Source organism: Anoplopoma fimbria, chromosome 16 (genome assembly GCF_027596085.1).
Source record: "Anoplopoma fimbria isolate UVic2021 breed Golden Eagle Sablefish chromosome 16, Afim_UVic_2022, whole genome shotgun sequence".
Taxonomy (NCBI): domain Eukaryota; kingdom Metazoa; phylum Chordata; class Actinopteri; order Perciformes; family Anoplopomatidae; genus Anoplopoma; species Anoplopoma fimbria.
In genome coordinates, this window is record NC_072464.1 from 920,065 (window position 1) to 947,501 (window position 27,437).

Genomic DNA, 27,437 nt, shown 5'->3' on the forward strand with positions numbered 1-27,437 from the left:
TCAGTAGGGTGTGAAGAGGATCGATCCTTGGCTCGTTCTCATTGGTCCAGGAGCCGGGCGCAGGAAGGAGGTGGTGAAGAGGGACGAGGAGGTTGGAGGGCGATGATGGAGAGAGATGGTTGGGGTGAGGGGTGAAGAGGTGGGAGTGAGGAGGGGGGAGGAGGAGAGAGGGGTGGGAGGAAGTGAGATGGTTGAAGTGAGGGAGGAGGGCGGAGGAGCAAAGGGAGTAGAGAGGAAGGATGGAGAGAGGGAGGGCTTCACCAACTCCTTCGGGAGGCAAAGAGAAGAAACAAGGGAAGGAGAGGAGATAATGAAAGGAAAACAGCAGAGGAGAGGAGATAAAGGGAGGAGAGGAAACCAGGAAAAGAGAGGCAACAAGGAGAGGAGAAAAGTGAAGATAAGGAGAGGTAACCAGGAGAGACAACAAGGAGAGGAGAGAAGTGGAGTAGCAACATATAGAGGAGAGGAGAGGAGACAAGGAAAGTTGAGGAGATAAGGAGGGCAGAGGAAACAAGGAGAGGAGATGAGGGGAGAATAGGAGACCAGGAGAGGAGAGGAGAGGAGAGGCAACAGAAGAGGATACAAGAAGAGTTGAGGAGATAAGTAGAGCAGAGGAAACAAGGTGAGAAGATGAGATGAGATCAGGAGAGAAAAGAAGGAAAGGAGAAGAGAGGAGAGGAGAGGAGACCAGTAAAGGACAGAAAAGCATCAGAGACAAGAAGATGAGATAATAAAAGTAGAGGAGAGGGAATAAGGAGTGGAGACAAAAGGGGAGGGAACAAGAAAAAGAAACAAAGATGTGAGAGGAGAAGTAGGAAAGGAAATAAAGAGGGGGCAAGAAAAGGAGAACACCAAAGAAAAACAAGGAAAGGAGAGATTTTATTTTAAATGGAATAATAAAAAAGCAACCAGGAGCAAATAATAATGTCTTTTGAAATAATTTCTTAGAGTCCAGTAATGATTTATAGCAGCATTTATCAATTTTATTGATACATTCATTGATCTGCACTTTACTTAATTATGGTTCATGCCAATAAAAGCAAATTTGAATTTGAATTGGAGAAAGAGAGTGTGATGGAGAAACACTTACAGTGAGTGAGCTTCGCTGCTGTTTATTATAAGGACTGTATTTGGGTTTGCTGGGTTTTCCTGCCACTCTGTCCTTGTGCCTCCTGCTGGAGATGTGCTGAAACACAACAAACATGGATATTCTTCTGGGGTTCTCACCATAACTTATATCACATTGGTAAACTATGGCTGTGTCCAAAAATCCCTTCCTGCCATGTAGCGCATTATATTTACTGTGCAACCTTTTAATTGAGTGTCCACATTTTGAGTTTGTAAATGTATTCACAATATAAGTGCTCTCAAACATCTGACAATGGTAGCTCCAAAATAGAGTAGTGTCGATGAAGAAGCATGTAGCCTACTTAATGTTAACAATCCCATAATGGATTTTATAGATGCAAAAACAACAGTCAACACTGCAAAAGGACAATGACGATTTACAAAACTCCCAATGTATTTCTTCCTATAGTATTGAGTATCTGTTATAAAGGGAGTAGGTAACAATAGAGTGATGTCAGACTCAGGTTATTACTCATGCCTTTTTTCACAGCAGACATTCTGACTTGAAATAGTAGGAAAGCACAGGTGCTATGAGCAATAAAGGACCCTAAAAACTGATGTAGCTAAATTGGATTCAGCCACCATCAAACTGATTATTTACACCTGGGCTTTTCCTGCTGTTACATGTCAAAAAGTATTCTGTGAAAAAGGCATACATTATTCTATATTTCAATGTTTGTTTGTTTTCTACCTAAACTACAGAGAATGTTTGTAGATCTGGAGAGGAAGACTGAAATATTTGCTTTAATGTGAGTATACTTTGTGTGCCTGGTGTGTTTCTACCTGTTTGAGTTGGATCTCGGAGTTGACATGGACATCGCAGATCTGGCAATGGAAGGTTTTGTTCTGCAGGCCGGAGCCCTTCAGTGCAATGCCGCTAACGATCTTCAGCTTGGCTCCGGCTCGAGGGTAGGCCTTGATTGGACCAGCGCCACTCCGGGCCTCAAGCATCGTCTTGTGCTTTGAACCTGCAAACAGGACACACGGAAACCAAACTTCTATTAAACAGGAAACACGATGACAATCACAAAACCCTGTGTACTTTAAATTTTTGCTGTTCATTTTTCAAATCATCCATCAGTTTTAAGATAGATTTGTTGCCTTCCAGCCCACTAAACTGCAGAGACATGAAACTTGCTATATTGACCATCAAGTGTTGATGCATTCAAGGACGGTCCAAAAGAGATATGACAGAAGAAAAAAAATATATATATATATATATATGGCAAAGGTGAAAAATAGAGTCCATAAAAAGAAAACAGACTTGCCAATGCCAATGAATCATGACGATTATAAAGCCGTTGATGTAATTGTCACTTAAGCTTCTACTGAAGAGATAATAAATGGCGGCACATGAAACTTTCCACACATCCTTTCCCTCCTCCTCACCTGCATTATGAGCCTCCAGCTGAGAAAGAGAGTTGACGGCGACTTTACACAGAGAGCAGTAGAGCAGCTTCTTTGCCTTCTCCTCCTCTGACTCATTTACAACTGAGATAGGAGCATCCTGGGAGGAGGCCTGAGAAGGAGGAGGAGGAGGAAGAGAAGGGGATGAAGAGGAGATGACAGGAGCTGGAGGAGGGGAAAGCAGAGAGGCTTTGGAAGAAGGGGGGGAGGAGGAGGAGGTGGAGAAAAGGCCCGGGGCGGGGAGAGCGGTGGGGGGACTGGAGGGAGGAGGCTCGCTGCCCGGTCTGCTAGAGGAGGGGGAGGCGGAGGAGGAAGGGGAGGAGGGGAGGAGGAAAGGTTTGAGAGGAAAGGAGTCAGTGAGGCTCGATAAGAGATCTGGAGGAAGGAAAGGTCAGAGGAAGGAGGAGAGAAGGAAAGAGAGGAGGAAGAAATTAAAACACCTTGCGATATACAATAAGTACTCAAAATTAATAGTGTTCAGATCTATGTCATTAAAATCAACCTGTGTGCTGATTGGTGCTGCTTTTAGCTGAGACAGGAGGGGCAGGGCAAACAGGACTTGTGATGCTCCCGTTGGTCTCTCCAGTGATCGACAGCTTAGCCTTGGTCTTGTTCTCCTGAGACTTGAGTTTCTTGGCGTGACGACTGCCTCTGTAGTGGGCTTCTGCCTGAGACTGAAGCAAGACACATAAAAGAGACAGAAATGTTTTATTTTTATGTTTAGGCATTTTTCTGACATTTACAGAACTACTGATGTCACTTCTTGTACAGCCACTCTTCCCCTAGCTTCGGAGACTCTGTACAATCTTGCTTGATTTCACCAGTCTTTTTGAAAATAGCAATATGATTCAGGGATTTACTGTCCAGAAAAGAGTACTATATTTAGCATTGTGCACTATAACTTTGTTGGACTAATATATCTTAAGTATCAAAAAATATATAGCAGAGCCAGATATCATAGCATTGTGCACTATAACTTTGTTGGACTAATATATCTTAAGGAGATTGTCTTTTTTAATTCCACGCTTTCCTCTTCCTTTTGAATTCCTGGCTCCTACATTACCCACAATGCAACTCAACCATCACAGTTTGGTGGAGATTTGCGTGCCATATGCTAGCAGCTGCTAATGTGGCTTTGAGATGAGATAAGGAGCGGGCTACAGAGGTCTGGTAACCTCACTTCTTTCTAACTCCATAACTCCCTATTAATGTTTTCAATCTTGCAGTCAGACTAAGAGACGCTCGTACTGATGCTGGCAATTTATCAGTTTTTGAGCACCTCCTTCCGGAGCCACAAAAGGCTTTTATCACATGTGCACTAGTAGCCGACTCCCCAACAACTGTAAAGAGATTGAATGTGTTAATTGGTGGAGTTTCTCTTTAAGGACTCCAAAAGTTAAATCCCCATCATCTTCCGACATGACTTACCAATGTTGAACAATATTTTTTAGCATACAAAAGAAAACTACAAATCCAATTTGCAGAGTGGGTATTATAGGTAATTATAGTCAATATAAGAGATTACCTCCTGCACTCGTGTTGTGGTAGCTTTCCAACTGTAATGTCTGCTGTCTAAACAAGATTAAGAGCTAGCAGCTCTGTGAGATGTGCAGTGGTGCTTTGAACTAAATGTGAAATGTCCTCATGCTAATATACTCGCAATGCTAACATGCAAATGTTAAGTGGTTAATATTAACCAGGTTTACCATGTTAATTTAGATAGCATCCTAACATTTGCGAATTTACAGTTGCTGATAAGAATGTTATTAGTTCTTAAGTATTAAATCTGCAAATTTTGCGAGACTAATAAATTATTATCTTATCTTATCTTATCTTATCTTATCTTATATCACAAACACTACATAAATGACCTGTTTGAAATAATCTTTGTGCATTAACATATGTTTTTCCCATAAACTGTATTGATGAAGTGGACATTGCTACCGTGACTTTGCCCAAAATGTTCCAATTAACTTTCATGAACTGAAAACACTTGTAAGATTTAAAGTTCTGAGACCAACACACAAACAACTCCCAGACCGGAAAACTCTTTGGTAGCGACGTAGTGAATAACAAGGTAGCCATGCCCTAAAGCATACCCTGCTTTACGGTCTATTTAACTATAAATGAAACCATCAGACTTCTTCTTGCAACCAGAGGAGTTTCCCCCTGATGGCCATTAGAAAGAATGCAAGTCACTTTCTAATTGGCTTCACTTTTCAGACACAGAGGTTGCTGCCTAATTTTTCATTATCAAGATAAGACATACAAATACAGATAGCCTGCTAAAACTAGGTGGAGATGTCTGCGAGCGTCTGTGTTGGGATATAAATGGACTTGAAATGTGGAGCCAGATAAACATGATATCTCTACACTGTACAAAACATCATCAGTCATGTTAAGTGTAACCACGCATTGTAACAATCCCAGAGTGGCAGTGGCAGTACACTGAAACTAACCTCCAGGTTAACAGTGTCCTCATGTGACTGTCTGGAACCTCTATGATTCAGTTCTTTATTAGACCGAGTTAATGCTGCCCTTTTCCCGATCTCCTTGTCTCCTCTCCTCAACAGTGATTCCTGTTTTCATGTTCACTCATGAATAATCTCAACACCTCATAAATAAGTCATGTTTGACTGGCGTGACACCAACGATGCAGTTTGTACCTCTCAGCAGTCATTATATGAATGACATTTAAACTGCACTGTAATAATAAAGACAGCAGGGGTTACATCTGCTGATACACAACTGCTGTTTTGCAGGAACGCCTGACAGGATGATCCAGTACAAAAGAACAAAGGAGCCTCAGCTGCATCATGCACACAAAAAGGTTAGTCATTTCCTCAGGAAATCTCTTTAAAGGAACAGTCCAACATTAACTCCAGTCAGTTAATCTGTGTGCATTTAGACAAGGAGGGCCATTAGCCTAGCTTAGCAGAAACTGGTTGCAAGAGGAAACTTTTAGCCTTTAGCTCTGACAAAAGTGAATTAAGTGAGAAAATACCATGTCAATTTTGGTAATTTAGCAAACATTTACAGCTAGCTACACTAATATTAGCTAGAAAGCTTAATAATAATTTGAGAGCCCTGCTATTTGTTATATTAATTTCTTCTGTTATTAAGGTATAGTTTCAGCTTCAGTCAAAAATGCATATGGCATATTTTAAGCAACACTAATTGGTTTATACAAAGAACGTTACTAGTTTATTCTATTTGTCAGGATGGATGTTTACTCCTGGGAACCCTGATTCCTGGGATTAAACCCCAGTGTCCAGGTTTTATTTAAAGCTTAGCAAAAAGACTAGAAGCTGGTGGGAATGGTTAGCCTCTTGCTCCTTTAAAAGTGAAAACATTTGAAAATCCACTGAAAATGTAAATTTTATCATTTTAACACTCTATGAGATCCTGGTGGGACTATCACACATTATCTCTGGCTACTTGCACAATAATATTAAAAATAAACAATAAGGTTAACAAAACGTAAGATAGAAAGCTAATGTTAATTTTAGAGCACTCTATGTTCAACACTGTTTTCATGAGTAGATAAGGTTATCAGCTTGATATTTGAGCTTGCTAGCATACAAACAGTCGTAGGGAAGCCTATGGAATAATTCAATGTTTTTTGAAATCATCTTTCTATCTCTCTTTTACTAATTTGGACGAGAAGATCAGTTTCATCTCTTAGTGTCCAGTGTGAGATCCAGCATATTTAGCCTAGCTTAGCACAACTCCATTAATATAAAACAAATTCACCTTAGAACAACTTCAAAGATGTTTGATTTACTTGTAGTACGTTGTTTCATGAGCAGGTGTAGAAATAGAAATGTAGAAAGGGGACATTATAGTTTTAGCAGCAGTTAGCGTTTTTTATTTTAGCTATAATCATTTATTTGTTGACCAACAACCACTGGGCGCAGTGACTTCATCTCAAAACTCCTGTCCATATTGTGAAGCCAGGTTTGAGCAACAGCTTGTAAATCCGATACCTTTAAATTAGTCGTTTGAGGGTGTATTTTTTTGTTTAGCTCGCTTCCAGTCTTTGTGCTAAGCTAGGCTAAACAGGTCTTGGATGGACAGAACATTAATGAAGAACCTGATGTTATCTTCTGACTCTGGGGAATACAGAAACTTAGAGGATTTCCAGAAATGTCAAGACTAGTCCTTGTGTGAAGTGTGCTTCAGACATTTAGATAGCCGCATGACCAGAGTGAAGATGTGGAGTTGCAGACATGACAGGAAGATGATCATAGAAGCATACAGTAACAAAAATAACTGGAAGAGTGTGATTAATCACATTTAGTAAACAGGTTAACCACACATAGAAAAACAAACATAAACACTTACATCAGAGTTAAACCTCAGCTGGCAGACGTTGCATGAGATGACCTGTTTCTTCTTTGGTACCAAACTAACGCCAAACGTGTGGTTGATGACGGCCTTCTGCACCGGGTCCATCTGCAGGAGTTACACACAGAGGTCAGAGGTTAGCAGCCTGCTTGGCTGAACAGTGATGACAGAGTGATGCTGACAAAGTGACAGGTCTCTTTATCACAATCAGTCTGTACCGCCTTCAGCTACAGCACCCTGTCACTGTTACTGTCCCTCACACACACACACACACACACACACACACACACACACACACACACACACACACACACACACACTCACACTCACACTCACTCACTCACTCACTCACTCACTCACTCACTCACTCACTCACTCACTCACTCACACAAACAGACACACATCCCTGTACTTCAATCTCTGTGAGGACACTCATTCTTTGATGCATTCCCCAGCACCTTGCCCTAACGTCACAAACAAATGCCTTACCCTTACTGTTACCCTAACTTAAACAGAATTCTAACTTGAACCTTAAAACCAAGTCTGAGCCCTCAAACAGGCCTTTGCCAAAATGGGTCTAAAACTGAAACAGAACACACACACAATTTCATACCGTGTTGAAGTTTGGAAAAAGACCCACTGGCGACGTCGTCTCGACAGGAAACGTCAGAAATGGTTTCATCATCACAGAGGGACCAGTGGCACCAATTAGCCCTGGCAAAGCCCCACCCACTGCACCACACCCACTTCCTGAAAACAGACAGAGAGAGTCTTCGTTATTGACTTCCAATAACTGATGACACTATTATTGAATTATATGCCATTTAGTTCCTGGGGCATCACTGGAGGGGATTGGTGGTCCATTTAACGTTCAAAATGGCTAAATACATAGATGTACACAAAACATATTTATTACTGAAAGTTCTTACAGAGAGAGCCTTCTGTAAATATTAAAAAACACTTTGTGATCTTACAGATGTGTACTCTCTGGTCTAAATAGCACGATTTTTGCACAGGGCGAATCCAATATCTGAATATAGCATTCTACAGACTACAGCATTCCGTTCAAGCCTTCTTCGTTAATGGAAGGTACAGGTTATTTGGCTCGGTCTGCGGTAATATTGCATTTAAATGTAGGTTTTGCTTGAAGAAAACATTTTATCATTCCAGACAAGCTGGAGACACCTGTGAAATTCTGAAAATACCTTTAAAGACAAAACCCGTTCTGGACAATAAGTAAGACATTCAGATTTTACTATTTAAAATAAGGTATGAGTAGGAAATCACAAACAAGGCTAAATACATTTAGGCTCTGATTTTAGAAAAAGAATAACTAATTAATTACCTTTTCAAGGCAAGACAAGGCCATTCAAAGTGCTTTGCATAAAACATCAAAAGACAAAGTGCAAAAGAAACACTAAAATTAAATAAGGTCATTTAAATACAATTGAAAACAATAAAAAAGAATAAATGAAAACTTTAAAATAGAATAAGGCAGGTGTAATACAAGAATAAATGTTTCAGTGCAGTGTAAGAAAATATTTTATAGAGGGCAGCGGCAAACACAAGTCTTCAGCTGATTTAAAAGAATTCAGGGTTATACCTGACCTACTCTTTTCTCGTACATAAAACTTAACTGCTATTCCGTGCTAAAGACCTCATAACTGGACTGATGTGATCCACTTTCTTGTTTTTAAGGACTCAAGCAGCAGCGTTCTGAATCAGCAACCGTCTAATCCATTTTTAAGGAGACTAATGTAACATTAGTCAAGTCTACTGAATATAAATGCATGGACAAGTTTTTCCAAATCCTGCTGAGACATAAGTCCCTTAATCCTTGATATATTATTTTCAAGGTGATAGCAGGCCAACTTTGTGATTGTCTTAATGTGGCTGTTGAAACTCAGGTCTGAGCCATGATTTCAGGCTTGGTCTGTTTTAAGTTCAGCACTGACTTCTAAACAGTGCTCCTTTACTCCAAAAAAAGGAGCCAACTACCTCAGTTTCGTCTTTGTTTAACTGAAAAAAAAATCAGACGCATCCAGTTTTTTAGTTCAATGCACTTACTCAGTGCTTGTAGTGGACCATAGTCCCCTGGTGTTATGCAAATTTGTGTGTCATCTGCAAATTTATGGTAACTTATTTTGTTGTTTTCCATAAGCTGAGATAGTAGAAACTTATGTAGATGTTAAACAAAAGAGGCCCCAGAGTGGAGCCTTGGGGAACTCTGCATGTCATATTTGTCCACTCAGATATGTGATCATGTCTAGACACAAAGTAGCCCAGTTTTCCAGTCGGCCTAGTAATATGTTGATAAAATGTTGGATCAGTAACCATTTGTGATAACGTAAGGAGGTCAGTAAATGTACCTTTCTTGGCAAAGAAAAATAAATGATAGAAATACATCTCACACTGATATTTTTGTAATTTCAACCTGGAGACATGAGCAGCTGATTTGCTTTACGCTAACAACATTGGGAACATATTGAGCTGCAGCTGCTGGGGGCTGAGTGGGGCATTACAAAACGAGAGCAAGAAGGTGAATGTTTGGCTCATATAATGAGTCCATGTGCTCATTTGCCACAGGGCCAGTGAGAGTTCATTTACATTTAAAGAGGCAGAGGGTAGCTAAGAACATTACAATACACATTAAAGAGTCGTACACATGATTTTTGTAACATTCTTGTGTGCAGTGCTCCTTTTCAGGAAAGATAGTGCTGCCTCTGAGGTGTGAAACCAAATTTAACATGAGGAGGTGTTACATACACTCTATACATACACAGTTTACACAAATACAAAAAGTAGATGTGATTTTTCTTCTATCTGTGTATGTTTATAGTCACAGCTTGCAGAAGCCCTGCAGTGAATTATTTCATAACAACATAGTGTGGGAGGAAACACTAAGAGATACCGAATCAGCCCTGACAGAGGAGGAGGAGGAGGGGGAGGAGGAGGAGGAAGGAGAGGATAAAGAGGAGAAGTTACTGGTTTTGTCCATCTGTTCTATCCCATCTTAAATACACTATAAACCCATCCAACCAATTCTTTATTATTAATACATAATAAAGTCACCCCATTCTGTATGTCCCTTTCTAAATGCTTCCAATCCTAACCCAATCTTAATGCCTTATAAATAGGGATGGTATCTCAAGGATTGGTATAGGGGCCGATCAAAGCATTGTTTGATTGATCGGTATCGGGCTATATTGATCCAATGAATTTTACATCATCTTTCACAGAGGTTTTAACTCTCCACCTCTCCGCTGTCTGTCTCTACTCCACTCCCCTGAGCTCTTTGTGAGTGTAAGAGCAGCTAAACATTCATCATGTTATTTACCTAATTTATGTGCACTTGTTTCATTTCAGCTCAGTGTTAGACTCTTGCGTTTTGCTGTCATCTATGGTGCATTGTGGTTCTCCAAGCACAGCACAGACAGTGGTGGAGGGTGGACCAAAGACAAGCTCACAACGCTACTGTAAATGCATCAAAGGCAGCAAGAGCAAAAAGCCAATAAGAGTAATTTATTAATGAAATCCGCGCTAAGGATGTGCTGACGACGAGAATAAAATCTAAATGGAATACAGTTCATTCAAGTAACCCACCTGTTACCCACTCTAAATTACTTATAACCCATGCTAACCCAATCTTAATGCCTCATAACCCATGCATACCCAATCTAAATGCCGTATAACCCATCGTAACCCACTCTGAATGTACTTTAAGCCATACTAAATGGGAGTGTTACCCATTCTAACCCATTACAAATGCCTTATAAACCCATTATTATCCTTTATAAAGGCACTATAATCCATTGTGACATGTGTTGAATCCAGTTCTAACCCTTAAAAGTTGATCTGAATATACTGGATTGAGGGGTTTGGTCAGACCAGGCCAGGCCAGGTCAGCTGTGGGTGTGTTTTCCAACTGACATATTAAGATATCTGTGGATTAGCAGTGTGCTGTGATGCTGCTGTGTGAGTTTATCCTCATATAGCAGAGCTGTGAGTCATTGTCTGTATTTATCACTATAGCTCATTATTAAGTTACGGTTAAGTCAGAACAGCATGACACAACACATTGCTTCAATCAAATGCATGTAGCCCGACACAAAACAGCTCATGTCACAGTCACTGTGCTGTTATTAGATGGGAGATCATTTATGATTGTAAATACATATAAGTGTCTATTTAAAGACGGTGTACTGTGTCATCTTGATGGACCTGCCAAAATAAAAGCGTCACCTTCACTAATGCATTCACAATTAAGATGTAATGCTGGTAAACTTAATTAGATCTCTCGTCATTACTAAAATGCTTTTGCATTCTTTTCTGCGTTATTTGATAGTGAGAGACAGGCAGGAGGAGAGAGGGGATGACATGCAGCAAAGGGCCCTGAGGTGGACTCCAACCAAAGCCGCTGAGGTATACATTTTTATTATACCAGTACTGAGTAGTAGTTTCCAATGTCAGTTTGATTGACAGTTTGTATCATATCATGTGAGTACAAAACAGTACAGAACATGAATTCACTGAGTACTACCTACCAATATGAGTGCTCTGTCAGCATTAGTATATAGGGTGTGCCTAACAGTATATAGGGTCTCAGAAGGGGTTAGACTATGTGAACCTTTAGGTGTCTGTGGGTTTGGGGAGTTTGGGAGTATGTAGATTCTCAATAACTAAACCTTACAAATTATTTGTCAATTAGGTATGCTCCTCTCATGCTGGCAGAGGAGGTGGAGGTGACAAAAGACTAACTGTTACTACAGTTAGTCTTTTGTCACCTCCACCTCCTTTTGTCACCAACACCAAACCAGATGACATATTTTCATTCTTATCATATTGTGAGTACTTCCTCCATGTAAAGCATTGCATTGTAGGACAGAGGAACAGCTGCAACCTCCTGAAAGACGAACTGAAACAACCTCAATCATTATACCTTAAAAAAACTCCTGAAGGACTAGTCACACAAAACAAGATCTGATTCAACCCCATCAAGGACTACTGAATCCATTGCAAGACCGCCTGGAACATCCAGGAGAACCACTGCAGCTCGCTTGAGTAACCTGGGCCCTTTATCAAGAAAGACATCATCATGACTGTTGGGGCCCCCCAAATTTTGTCATTGGAAATGTGTGATGGGAAGAGGTTTCTGACCCAATCCCATTGAACAATAGTGACGCCTTTACAACCTCCTCAAGCAGCATTGAAACCAACCGAAGGACCATTTGATCAATCGTAAAAATCTTAGAAGGATATTTTAGGACATTCTAACTCAAATAACACAATAACCAACTTAATCACTGCAACCACCTCAGGATCCCCTCAAAGACCATCGGAGAGCAGTAGTCAGCAGTGGTGAATTCTTGGAACACTGGAACTACCTCAAGGGCCATTTTAACTTTCTTAAGGACCCATAGAATCTCCTCAAACACAACTTTAACCACCTCAAGGACCCCTAGAACACCCTGAAGTGACTATTGAAGCTTTCAGGACTCTGTTAGCCTTTACAAACATAACAAAAATCTGACCTTTTTATTTGGTGTCAGTTTTTAAGTGTCCATTAACACCATACTCAAATATCCCGTGATTGATATCCTGTGCTTAAATTTGTCATTTTTACAATGCGAATGAACGACATACTGAAAGAAGAGTCGTACTAAGAGTGCAGTCGGATATGTTTTCCTGTATGATCACTATGAATTGGAAATATGTGTTGGTATGTGCCTGGGTGATGAATGGTGTGGTGACAGGGTCATTTTAATTCTGTCCTCCTGTCCTCTGAGATCTGGTTACAACACACACACACACACACACACACACACACACACACACACACACACACACACACACACACACACACACACACACACACACACACACACACACACACACACACACCAGCACACACACATAGACCCTTCTGTCTTACAGTAAGTTGCTGATCTAAGAAGCTGCTATAAATACTGCTACACATCTGCTACTGCTTTTGCGTGGAGACGGCCTAAACCAAACAAAGTAACGACCAAGACAGTTTTAATTCAGGCAGTTAGCGATTGGTCAGAAGATTTGTGAAACGTGGCACCACATGTACACTGACTAACATTCTCAGTTTAGAGAGGTTTGAAACTGGAACTGATTTTAAAACTGGAACTGAGCAGTTTAGTCTGATACTAAGAAAAATAAATACTGCAAAAGTCAGGATTATACATAATTTCATTCAATAAAGAGCATCTGATGGGGGAAACAAGTTGTCAAAGCTGGCAAGCCACTTAACTCGCTAACAGGACAATTATTTGACACAATTTATTGTTCAACTTCTGTCTCCAACTGTCCATAAACTATCCCACTTTTGTGGAGCTGTTTAAAATACAGAGGAGGTCAGGGGGCTTGCACACCAGTACTTATCCTCGCTAATGCAGCGTGGGAATGCCAATAACTGCAGCTGTTCCATTGCATTGTTTATTTTGCTGCAGAATTTCACCATTTTAAGTGCATTTCTGAAACTATAAGTGTGTTTCCTGGTACAGTGTGTTCTGGCGTCAGCAGCTGATGAGATTACATGGTCTATGAATTCATAGTAAACCCTTCTGAATTCCTAGTGTCCAGTTTCCTGCAGGTCAGTCCAGTTATATCTGCTGTGGTAAGATTTATGATTGTGGCTGCAGTCAGGGCTATCTCTGGCATTCACACCTCACACACACAGACACGTTTACACACATGCACACACACACACACACACACATTATCATATGATGAAGATGTAAGAAGGAAAATCTTACACAGTGCTCGGCTGTATGGTCAGCTACAGACTGAGGCTCAATGTAACCGATCTGACCTGCAGAGCTCCGTGTCATCTGTCACAAACCACCCCCATAATTTAGCCAATGGCTGTGGTTGCTAGGAAGTGTGTCTGATATTTAATTACTCACATCCCCCCGCTGGTTTATGAATCCAAATGGGACAAACGTCACATTTATTTCCAGGAACTGGCACACCTAACATCCCTGGTGTTTCCAAGGCTAGAAAACTTATTTGCAGTGATCGAGGGTGCTGAGAGCTGCACTGATGAGCCAATATTCATCACAGCAGTTTTAAAAAAAATCCCCTACAGTCATATTTAAGAAATTTATAAAAAAGGTAAGTAGAGAGGGATAAACTTAGAAGCAAACCCCTTTTCTGTTTTGTATTAAAAACTGCACACCTCCAGCAATGAATAGACTAAGACACTGTGGTGCATTTAAATAATAGCGATACTTTTGTAGTCCAACTATATAAAATGACATCTACCTTTGAAAATAAAGTACAACAGCTGAACATTTTTCAATTTAACAGCTTAATATGTGTGAACGTAATACAGCATGGTGCTGTTGCGCGGACTGAACCTACTGTGAAAGGAAATGTAAATACGGAACGACGTCTGTCACAATGAGCTGCATGCTGGTTTGAGCTAGGAAATAATTAAGGAAAGGCAAGAAAAAGAAAACTTATTTTGGGTCACTAACACATGTAATTCAAGGCGTTATTACAATAAAACTTGTGTTTCAACTGCACTACGTACGTATTGTGTGTGTGTGTGTGTTAGAGAGGGGGGGGGCTCTGTGAAACTGTAATGCTCTAAATACATTAAAGCAGATATCAAAGTGTCTCAGTCATACGGGTTTATTTCTGAATGACAGAGATACTTTGATATCCTGCAGCAGTCATGTAGTCGTTAATCAACATGGCTCTTTTGTTGTTGTACAGACTACAGCGGATTCACTTTTAATCCATGAAAAGATTTTTGATCATTAGTAAGCCCAGGTGACAGAGCTGACCTTTGAGGGAATTATGTTCCTGAAAAACCGAAACAGAGGAACATATAGCTTATTCGCTGTGCACCATTCAGTTTGATGTAAATTGCTCCACTGAAGAGGAATGATTATGAAACAGGAGTCCATGCAACAAATACTTCCCTTGAATTTATTGTCCCCCTAGCTAATAAGCTAATTAGCTTGCTAATTTATAGTTGATTGATATTTAGAAAGCAATAACTCAAAAACTTCACCTATGAGTATAAATACCTATTGGTAAAAATACATAATGCATTAAAAAAAACAAAAAAGGATCAGGAGCAAAATCTACAGAAAGAGGACTCATTACTCTGTCAGTTTTATATTATTATGCATTTCATTTTTGGATAACTATCACTAATGCAAAAAGTATAAGCCAAATGTTAATGTGGTGTGATGGATGATAAATACATTTATTTGCGTAAAAAGTACAATGTTTTTAGTGGGGTAAAAATAACTGTTGGTCTACTATCAGTATTATTACACTGTTGGTATAAGTACATCAACCTGTTTTAAATAAAGAGCACCTGTCTAAAAACTGACTGTGTCTCGAGTATTCGGTGTGTTTCTGAAATAAGACATGAAACCTGATTGCTTTGAAACAGACTGTTCTTATTCTCACTACACTGATGAGATTAGGACACAATTATAAACTATCAAGACTTGAGAATTCAAGTCTAGATTTATTTCCTAAAAACAAAACAAAATCATCATAAATTAAAGGATGATCATATTTTATAAATGCAGTGGAGAGTGCAGAATTTAGGTTTAAAGCATGACGACAATGCATTATAAAAAAGTGCTATGATATATATATATATACAGCGGGTAGTATTGAACACGTCACCATTTTTCTCAGTAAATATATTTCTAAAGGTGCTATTGACATGACATTTTCACCAGATGTTGGTAACAACCCAAGTAATCCATACATACAAAGAAAACCAAACAAATAAATTCAGAAATTAAGTTATGTGTAATAAAATGGAATTACACAGGGAAAAAGTATTGAACACGCTTACTGAAATGTATTTAATACTTGGTACAGAAGCCTTTGTTGGTAATGACAGCTTCAAGACGCCTCCTGTATGGAGAAACTAGTGGCATGCATTGCTCAGGTGTGATTTTGGCCCATTCTTCCACACAAACAGTCTTCAGATCTTGAAGGTTCCGTGGGCCTCTTCTATGAACTCTGATCTTTAGTTCTTTCCATAGATTTTCTATTGGATTCAAGTCAGGTGATTGGCTGGGCCATTCTAGCAGCTTTATTTTCTTTCTCTGAAACCAATGGAGAGTTTCCTTGGCTGTGTGTTTGGGATCATTGTCTTGCTGAAATGTCCACCCTCGTTTCATCTTCATCATCCTGCTAGATGGCAGCAGATTTTTATCAAGAATGTCTCGGTACATTTTTCCATTCATCCTTCCTTCAATTATATGAAGTTTGCCAGTGCCATATGCTGAAAAACAGCCCCACACCATGATGTTCCACCTCCAACTTCACTGTTGGTCTGGTGTTTTTGGGGTGATGTGCAGTGCCATTTGATATCCAAACATGGTGTGTATTATGGCATCCAAAGAGTTCAATGTTGGTCTCATCTGACCAGACTATATTCTCCCAGTATTTCACAGGCATGTGAAATGTTGTGCAGCAAACTTTAAACGAGCTTCAACATGCTTTTTCTTCAGCAATGGAGTCTTGCGTGGTGAGCGTGCATACAGGCCACGGCGGTTGATGCATTACTTATTGTTTTCTTTGAAATAATTGTACCTGCTAATTCCAGGTCTTTCTGAAGCTCTCCACTAGTGGTCCTTGGCTCTTGGACAACTCTTCTGATAATTATTTTCACTCCTCTGTCAGAAATCTTGCGAGGAGCACCTGGTCGTGGCCGGTTTATGGTGAATGATGTTCTTTCCATTTCCGGATTATGGCCCCAACAGTGGTCACCGGAACATTCAGAAGTTTAGAAATCCTTCTGTAACCAATGCCATCAGTATGTTCTGCAACAATAAGGTTGTGAAGGTCTTGAGAGAGCTCTTTGCTTTTACCCATCATGAGATGTTTCTTGTGTGACACCTTGGTAATGAGACACCTTTTTATAGGCCATCAGTTGGGACTGAACCAGCTGATATTCATTTGCACTGACAAGGGGCAGGACTGCTTTCTAATTACTGATAGATTTCAGCTGGTGTCTTGGCTTTCCATGACTTTTTGCACCTCCCTTTCTTCATGTGTTCAATACTTTTTCCCTGTGTCATTCCATTTTATTACACAAAACTTAATTTCTGAACTTATTTGTTTGGTTTTCTTTGTATGTATGGATTACTTGGGTTGTAACCGACATCTGGTGAAAATGTCATGTCAATAGCACCTTTAGAAATATATTTACTGAGAAAGACGGTGACGTGTTCAATACTTATTTTACCCGCTGTAACATATATATATATCAGTATTATTTGCTTTTTCTGCAAGAAATTGATCCAAGTACTTTGAGAAGATCATAAAAACAAAAATACAAAAAATGTATCTAACATCCATACAAACAATAAATCTGGCATTTTTTCCAACTTAATTTTTCAAACACAGAATGCTTGAATCTCGTCCACCTCTTGTTTTCAAATAACTAATTTCCGAGATTGGTGAATAAAAAGTGTGAATGGTGAACTAGAGACGAGTTGTACGACGTGGTATTTTCTGTGGTATAAGTGTCAGTATATCATTATTACAGCTTCATTATCTCCTCAGCCAAGTGAGCAGAGATAAGAGAAACATCTGGTGCTGTTAATCAGACTGTGAAGTGATGTGAACGGCTGCAGTTAAAGTGAAACCGACAGCAGCGAGAGACATTTCTGACACGGACAGCAGGAAGTGATGAAGGCTGAGGCTGAGGAAGAGGAGGACGGCGCCCAAGATGATGGCATTTATTTAAAGTAAAGGTTCCTACCTGTATCAGACGTCTTTATTTCTTTATCTAGATCCAGATTAGCTTTTTCCGACCCTTTCTGACTGTATGTATTCTACTGTACTCTGCTGTCCTCGGTCTGTTTATGTTAATCTGTTCTCGTCTTCCCTTGCACACCCACAACCCAAAGTGTGTATGTGTGAGAGAGAGAGGGAGGGAGAGAGAGAAAGAGAGAGAGAGAGAGAGAGAGAGAGAGAGAGAGAGAGAGAGAGAGAAAAAGTGTATCAGGTGACTGGACTAAGAGTGGCATGTGTCATCGCTATCTGAACCCCCAAACCCTGAGCGTCAGGTGTGTGTGTGTGTTACTTCTTCTTAATCCTCTGCTGCCATTTCTTCCACAGAGAAGAAACTCTATCCTTGGGGAAAAGTGAGCAAGAGAGAGAGAGAGAGAGAGTGTGTGTGAAGAACAGAGGGGGAAAAAGAGAGAAAAGAGAGAGACATACACTGAAAGAGAGAGTTTGTGTGAGTGTTGTTGCAGTTGTTGTTGGTTCCCACCCTCTCCTGTTACACAGAGCACAAGTGTGTGTGTGAGAGAGGGAGAATTTGACTCCCAAAACCAGCTGGTTCACAATCAATACAACACACACTACAATAAATAACAAAGTGTGATATCAGCTGTTTTAGTTGTTCACTGTAACTGACTCCAGCCAACACATTTAGACGTGCAGTGAAGGGGTCAGCTATTTCAAAAGAACGCCTTCTCGGACTCCGTCTGAAGCCCCCTCCCCTCTCCACACCTTTCTTTAAAAAATTACTCCTTAAATTTTTAAAAAAAAGTCACATATTGATTATTCGACCAAGAGTTGCAGCTCTAATGATTAGTGCACTATCACAACAATGCGTTGATTCTATTGTTTTATTGTCGCTTGGGCATCTTACTGTCCTATGTTTGTAATGCACACTGTCCTTACAGAGTGCTGTAGTGCTAACAGTTTAGGGACAGGATCCCTCACTGGCTTCCCACTGCAGCTGAAATCACTGCAGCTGGAGATGAAGCCTGGAAGAACACTTGGTATTAATACACCAGTGATCCTACTGGGAGGAGAACCTGTCCCACTACCTTCATCTGCATCTTAAACATTCCTCATCCGCGGAGAGGTAGAGCGACATTGACTAAAAGTGCTCTTCTGCTGACGGCAGCATTAGGCATCACACTGCATTATTATTATGCAGAGAATCACACACATTAGCATAACAAGCCTGCATGTGTGTGTGTTTAAGTAGGTCACGTACAGATCCTTCTTCATCTGAAATAACACACACACACACAAAGACATGCACTAACGCATGCATCAGACCAGTCAGGAACATGAAAGCAGACAGGACAGCTCCAGTCTGAAACTCAGTAAGAATGAAAACCGCGGAATCATCTGATTAGAACCTCACTAACATTGTATATTAAAGTGTTGGACAGAACAAACAAAATACTGATCATTTAGCTATTGTGATTTAGCCTTAACAATAGTGGAGATAAAAATGCAGATAAAATTAGAAATTTGACCTGTGGATTATAGAATATCTCTCGCTCTAGATCGATTTTGTACTCCAATAACAAACTAAGTCCCAAGTCGAGATGGGAAAAAAAATTATTATAAATTTTGGGTAAATTAACACTTTTTGCAGATTGAAAAACATGGCTGATCCTCATTGAATCGCTCAGTTCTATTCAATCCAGTAGAAAATGTCCTTGGGCAGAAAGTCAAAAAAGCAACCGGGACATTTATTGAGAAAATTCTGCCACGATTGCCAGAATGTAGCTCAGGTGTCCCTGATTGTTACCATGGAAACATTGGACATCAGGTGTCCCTCATTGTCATAGGAAGCTTTAATTTTAGTTGATTTCAGAGAAAAACAGAAAACATTTAAAAGAAACAGTGAGGGATGATTAAGCTCCGGTGTGTGTGTGTGTGTGTGTGTGTGTGTGTGTGTGTGTGTGTGTGTGTGTGTGTGTGTGTGTGTGTGTGTGTGTGTGTGTGTGTGTGTGTGTGTGTGTGTGTGTGTGCGTGTTTGCATGTTTAATAGAGACACACAGAGGCACACTGTGTTGTGATTATGAGCAGCAGTGTGTGGGTAATCACAGCAGTCACGCTAACTATAATGAGAGGAATGTCAGACAGACAGTCAGTCAGACAGGAAGTAGTCACAGTTTTAGCGAACCAATCTTATCTTTACTCATTTTTCCTCTAATCAAATAAAGTTTCTTCCAAGAATCTTTCAAAAGTGTAAACAAGATCCATAAAGTCATTCAGCTAATGACATTCCTGGAAAACATCAGATTTCTATAATAGAGTGTGCATAAGAAGATCATCATCATCATTGAAGAGTGAGCAAATAAAGCAAGAGAAGCTGCAGAGTGTGTTGTAGGGTTTGTAGCAGTAGAGACTATCCACAGCAGCTTCATCTCCATCTGCACTCTATTGAGGTGGAAAAGTTGGAATACCGACAAAGAGAAAACAATAGCTGATGGAAACAGATTTTGGATACCAATCGTTGGTCTGTTGGTCAGTCCAACGCTTTGGTCCAGACCCCTCAAATATGTCAACAACTCTCGGATGGTGGTTGCGACAGAGACATTTGTGGTCCTCAAAGGATGAATCCTTCTGAATGTGTTGATCTTCTGACTTTTCATAGCACCACCAAAGTTCACATTTGTGTTGTTTTGTGAAATATCTCTACAACTATTGGCTGGATTGCCATTCAAAATTGGTCAGGCTGGTCTCATCCAGAATTAGTGGCTATCCCTATATATATATAGCAAAGTAATGAGTTGTTAATTGTAGATATCCCATGAAAATATTTCAGATGTTATCCAATTAATCATCAATAAGGATCGTATAAAGACAGCAAAGGCCCACACATTGGTGGATTGGTCTGATAAACACAGATCAGTCGCCAAGGAGACCACTGTTCAACTCCCCGTGTGAAATGGGAGGTCAACATTGATTTATTTGATCCGTGACGGCACTTCTGAAATGTATTTAAACTCAGGCAATAATATTATGATCTATTCCTTTACAGCGTCATTTATTTTTCTTTCTTGCTTTGATTTTTATTGTGTTCCCCTTGTGTTCCCCTAAAGATGTATTTTAATAAATTTGGTGATCCTTTAACTTTTTCATCTCATGTCACCAGCTGTTCAAATATTTGGTTTATGACCAAATGCCTGCAAAGATAAAACCTATTTTGTGTTTACTGCTGATTAGTAAATGTATGCATGCTAACATGCTAAAACATTAGTAAACATTGGTTAATATACCTGCTTAGCATCAACATCTTAGCATTGTCAATGAGAGCATGAAAAAAGGCAGCAATGTTTATGTTATCCGAAAGTTCTTTGATTACAATGATATTCTATCCTATTATCATATCTATTACAAATATCTAGTCTAGTAACATCCTCCTTTGTAGTTTTGCAGCTTCCATCATCCTTCATCTCATCTCCTCTTCATCAATAGCCCGGCTTTTACACCACAACCATGAGAAAACCCTGTTTAGGAATATTTGAGCTCCAAGCATAAGCAGATCAATAGTAATGCACTGATTGGTTGATCATATTAACTCTCAGAGCACTACAGCAAAGTACAAAATTGCGCCAAGAAAATGTGATGAGGAAATAATCATCATCAAAACAATTAAAATCCAGTTTTGATGAACAGATTATAAAGATTATGTCTGTCAGAAGATGACCGTTTTAACTTCTTGAGCAGAGAGACTGCAACCTCAGTTGAAGTTTCGAGTCCAGGTCAAGACCTACGGGTCATGTAATCCTCACCAACCCCCAGAGAACAAACCTCACACATTACAGGGTAAAAACAAAAAGACACAAACATTTAAATCCAAATGACTAAATGTGGAGCCCTGACACAAATAGAAAGAAGAATGATTTCCTACCTCGACTCAGGAAACTACTCCACATCATCGACAGGGAGACAGCTGTATCACCTCCTCCTCCTCCTCCTCCTTCTCCCTCTACTCTCTATCATCTGCTCCCCCGATAACAAAAGCAAAGAACTGAAAACCCAAACGAACAGCAGTGAATCGCCACCTGACTGTCTGTCTGTAAGTCTGTCTGTCTGTCTGTCTTTCTGTGTGAACGCAGAGGGACACTTGTGTGGCTCGAGGAGCGCGACCGACACGCTGCAAGGAAGAGACAGAGTGTACAGTGCATTTGAATCACGGAGGTGATGATATTCAGGGTGAGCGGGGATGACAGCCATTCTGTCTCAGTGGAAATCCCTCTTTCACTGTCTCTCTCTCTCTCTCTCTCTCTCTCTCTCTGCGCTGCTCGCTCGGTCGCACGCTCTCAGCCAGGTCAAGGCATTGTGAGAGGAGGAGAGGAGAGGAGGATACGAGTTATTTAGTTATTCATTGACAAGAACAAAATACAGAATGAAAACAGAAAAGAATGAAAAAACTAACAAATAACGTAATTAAAGAATCAATAGAGAACTAAAGGGAGAATGACCAACTAAATTAAAAGAGGAAAAAATAGAAGCAGAAGCAGAAGTTAACTGCCAAATGTACGATTAAAAAGCAAGAAAAATGAAACGACAAATAAACAGGACTGGAAGAGCAAACAACAGTCATCCTCCATCAGTACTCCAACCGGTTTTACTGGTACCACTGGTATTGCCAGTGCCTACTTGCCCTTGAATAGTTTTATCAATGCCTTTACAAGACCTTGACTTGTTCTATCAGTCGTCTACTAGTTTCACTAGTCTTACCAGTTTTCTAGTAGACCTTGGCCTCATACTACCAATCCATTTACCAGTCCAAGTAGTTGTCTTCTAGTCTTCTATCAATCAAATCAGTCCTCTAGTATTGTTTAGTCCTTCCAATGCCTTTACTAGATTGAGTCCTATCAGTTATCTTCTACACTTTGAATAATTCTACCAGTTGTCTATTTAACCTTGACTAGTCCTAGTCTCCAGTACTAATCCATTAACTAGATCCATTGGTATCAGTTTTTGACAAAACCTTGATTAATCCCTCTAATGTCTTCACTAGACTTTGACCTGTCCTACCAGTTCTCTGCTAGTTCTGCTAGCTCTCATTGACACATTTTGTATTACAAGTTGTGAGCTGGTGGTCACAGATAAATGAGCAGATTTGAACCTGTGATGTTGCGCCCACATGGGTCATGTGGGTCATGTGGGCCCAACATCACAGGTTCAAATCTGGTCATAAACCTCCATGCAGCCCCCACCTCCCTTCTTCCCCCTCCTGAGCCTATTGTCAGCAGTGCACAGCACTATGAGTGTGTGGATCTGTCAGCAGTGTCTATTCATAAACAGCTGAATACATCAACGCAAAACCACACATCAACACCTGCTCAGTCTCTCCATCTCTCGCACACACAAACACACACACAACAATATGTTTCTATTAATAACGTCTATTTCTCAAAACAGTGGATTGCACCCTCTGGGTTGGGAGTGAGTCACTGCCCCAAGCGAGGGAGTTCAAGTATCTCGGGATCTTATTCACGAGTGAGGGTAAAATGGAGCGGGAGATGGACAGGCGGTTCGGTGCAGCGTCAGCAGTGATGCGGGCGTTGTACCGGACCGTTTTGGTGAAGAAGGAGCTGAGCCGTAAGGCAAAGCTCTCGATTTACCAGTCCATCTACGTTCCAACCCTCACCTATGGTCATGAGCTTTGGGTAGTGACCGAAAGAATGAGATCGCGAATACAAGCGGCCGAAATGAGCTTCCTTCGTAGGGTGGCTGGGCTCAGCCTTAGAGATAGGGTGAGGAGCTCAGACATCCGGAGGGAGCTCGGAGTAGAGCCGCTGCTCCTTCGTGTCGAAAGGGGCCAGCTGAGGTGGTTCGGGCATCTGATCAGGATGCCTCCTGCTGATTTAGAGGTTTTCCAGGCACGTCCAACTGGTAAGAGGCCCCGGGGTAGACCCAGAACACGCTGGAGAGATTATATATCTCGTCTGGCCTGGGAACGCCTCGGGGTTCCCCAGGAGGAGCTGGAAAGTGTTGCTGGGGAGAAGGACGTCTGGAGGACCCTCCTTAGCTTGCTGCCCCCGCGACCCGGCCCCGGATAAGCGGAAGGAAATGGATGGATGGAATATTTCTCATTATGTATGAGATCATCAGCCGGACAGCATGCTGACCTCTACTAGCCCAGGAAAGCTAATTAGAGCTAGCATGCACAAACAAACACACACACACACACACACACACACACACACACACACACACACACACACACACACACACACACACACACTTCCAGATGAAAAGCAAAGACAGGCAAAGCACATTTGAGTTGTTGTCTTCAGTACCCAGCAGCAACTCTGCTCACCAAATACAGAAAACTAAGAGAAGAGAGGAGCTTTTATTTTGTTAATGGTATTAGTCTCATGTGACTTGATCTTTTTATTTGTACTGATGCGGATCATGGGAATTCACTTCTTTCATTAGTGACTGGATGTGTGTTTGAGTGTGTGTCTGAATGTTTGAGTAAGAGTGCATATGCTGTCGCCTAGTGGTCACTAGCTGCCACTGAGGAGAAAACACTATGAGTGTGATCGGTGAAGCACTATATAAAGCAGATCCCCACTATTTAGTATGAGTAGTAATGGTTCTCTCAGCTCCTTAGTCTGGGAAAAACATGATTTTCATTCAAGTGCTTGTTTTTTTTAATTAAGTAATTTAAAAAACATGAATTATGTAGTTGCAAATGTGTGTTTTCACTTTTGTACATTATGTAAGTGGCCTGTAGCAGTGGTGGATATTAACTAGATATGTTTACTTAAGCACTTATTTGTACTTCACTTTGTACATCTATTCCTATTCTGCCACCAGCAGTTGGTTTCAGATGAACATTCTGTTGCTAGTAGTCTTGTTGGTACATCATTTTTTGATACTCCTTTTTTACAGCTGTTATGTACATGTTGATTTTTTTAAACTTCCAATGGCACGCCTTGTGTGTAAACTTTATTGAAAGTGTTTTTTTGAATTGCGGCATACTGTAGATTTGCACCTACACACATAGTGTAGAAGAACTCCACTACATATCAGAGGAAAATATTATACTTTTTACTACTACATTTTCCATTACTAGTTAATTTACTACATTTATCAGACGGCTGTAGTGACTACTTTAAGATTTTATACACAATCAATTCATAAATGATGATGCATTGTTGTAAATTTAACTAAGGAACAGTTTATAAAGTAGTTAAAATTAGCTCCACCTTTATCGGTTAGAGCATGAAAGTGCCGCTAACACATGAAAGTATATGCAATAAGTCAGTAATATAATATATAACAAAATAACATTGACGGGACAATCGTACCCAATGAGTCCTTTTAGTTTGGATACTGTAAGTACATTTCTATGTTTGCTGGAGTATTTCTACACTGTTGTACTGATACATTATTAAGTAAAGTATCTGAGTACTCTTCCATATCTGGTAATATTGATATAAATACTACCAGTTTGTGCAAGTACTATTGTTCATGTAAGAAAAAGAAGAGAAAAAAAAGGAAATTGGAAACAGAACTTGACTTCACACAATTATAAAGACTATATTGAAAAACAGATTCCAGCAGTTTTGTAAGAACGACTGTAACCATGTTTGTATTGGCTGTGATGTCATCTGACCTAACTGCTGATAGGCTGCTAAGCCAGCCAGGTCACTGTCTCACACACATACACAGCCTGGCCTGGAGGAGCTGAGTTCAGGCCAAAGAGCTTTTCATGGTCGAGCGAGCATCACGTAATGGACAGAGAGAGGGGGAGAAAGAGTGGGGGAGAGAGAGCGAGAGAGAACGAGAGAAATATATAACCATTCAAGCTGAGTGGTGTGTGTGTGTGTGTGTGTGTGTGTGTGTGTGTGTGTGTGTGTGTGTGTGTGTGTGTGTGTGTGTGTGTGTGTGCGTGTGTGTGTGTGTGTGTGCATGTGTGTCCAGTAGAGAGAGATTTAATCTTTAATCAGTGTTATTGAAGCCTGTACACTGATATGGACACATAGTATGTAATTACAGCTGCTGCACACACACCTGTATATGTGTGTGTGTGAGATTGTGTATCGGTTTCCTGTCTCTCCTGACATCATCCTACCCATGTACTGTAATTAGTGTGTGTGTGTGTGTGTGTGTGTGTGTGTGTGTGTGTGTGTGTGTGTGTGTGTGTGTGTGTGTGTGTGTGTGTGTGTTTGTTTTTTGAGGATTTTGGAACTTATCTATCTTTTTTTACTATAATAAGAGATGTAGTCTGTTTCTAATCCAACCTGGAAGTCAGTTCCACTCAGGTCTAAAAGGACAGAAAAGATCACAAAAACAAGGACAACACACTGGAACACTGTATTTTAAGGTGATTCCCATAAAGGTGTCATCATGGCAGATTGTTGTGGAAATAAACACATTAGCACCAAAGATAATGTAATGATAAGAATCTGATGTCTTTGAGAAATGTCAGTGTGGTTGCAGAGCAGTGCTATGTCCCAGTTTAATGACCCGCTGCTGTCTGCTCCACTTTTACTGCTTTGCATCTCATAGCACATGCCCACTCTGTTGACCAGCCTGACTTTAAATACTGTGTCTGAACTGCTGGAGACGCTCTGAACTGTTCCACTTACAGCTGATCACAAAACCGAAGAGAGTCAAGCAATGTAAAAAACTTCAACTGAAATTTCAGCAGCAGAGGGCGCTAGAAGCACTTGACTTTTAAGGTCATTTTTAAACATCTCTGAGTATCACTTCATCCTCCAAACACAATAGATATAGATTTACGCATCAACTTTGAGATAAACAGTCCTTTTTAGCTACCATGGATATTTTGAACTTTAGCCACAGTTTACCAACATGACTAACAGGTGTTTGGATGGAGCTAGCAGTACCCTTACAGAGATACAACTGCAGTGATGATCTGAGTTAATGCAGGGTCAGTTAATTCTACCAGGGGTCAATCTGAGAACCAACACACACACCAGCGCCGCTCTCTGACCTCTCTCAGATGGCAGCAGCTGTCGATGATGAATGAGCCAAATTCACTCTCACTCAGCAGACAGACAACTCAGACTACTCGTTTGCTCTCATGCAGGTACACAATTTAATGCATGTCAGCTGTAGTCTTTGTGGTGTGTTCAAGTGCAACTTTTAACAGAAGACAGGGGGGCAACACAACATATTTGATGAATCAGTCATTGTCAGGGCAGTACACCAGTAGTGGTAGTAGTAGTAGTAGTAGAGGCAGTAGTAGCACTGGTCCTACCTGCAGTTGTGCTGGATGGAGCGCTGAGGCCTGGACTGAGGCCTGGGGTTGGAGTTAGTCCTGTAGGCTGGGAGCTGAGCCCTGTGGCCTGGGGAAGAGACCTAGACTGAGCCCCTGCTGGAATCAAAGACATCAAGAAACATTATATCATACAAGGAGCGGACAATATTAAACTACTGCTGCTACTACTGTAAATACTACTGCTGATGCTGCCACTGCTGCTGCTACTGATAGTACTGCTCCTGCTTATACCACTGTTGCAGCTACTGCTACTACTACTATTGCTATTACTACTCCTACTGGTGATTCTGCTACTACTTCTGCACCCAACTTGCTACTACTACCGCAGCTACAGCTATTGTGCTACTACTACAGCTACTAAACTGCATCTATCAAAACTACTACCGCTGCTTAGCACCATGTGAGATTGTCAGGTTCAGGTCGGTTTCGAAATGGTTTGGTTATTTGCAAAATTGAATTTATTACTCGTTTATCCCACCTTGCAAATCAGCTGTATCTTTGTGTCTCCTATGTT

General features: G+C 40.6%; 1 protein-coding gene across 1 annotated transcript; it reads right to left on the reverse strand.

Moving 5' to 3' along the window:
* On the reverse strand, positions 1–26,947 carry znf385b (zinc finger protein 385B). Its single transcript, XM_054615637.1, has 8 exons — positions 26,903–26,947; positions 7,496–7,632; positions 6,880–6,990; positions 3,160–3,209; positions 2,518–2,897; positions 1,912–2,096; positions 1,104–1,186; positions 1–304 (listed from the first exon to the last, which is right to left on the reverse strand). Exons 2-8 carry the CDS (start codon positions 7,565–7,567, stop codon positions 1–3), a joined length of 1,185 nt encoding a protein of 394 aa, XP_054471612.1. The 5' UTR covers positions 7,568–7,632; positions 26,903–26,947.
* Between the last annotated feature and the right edge of the window lie 490 nt (positions 26,948–27,437).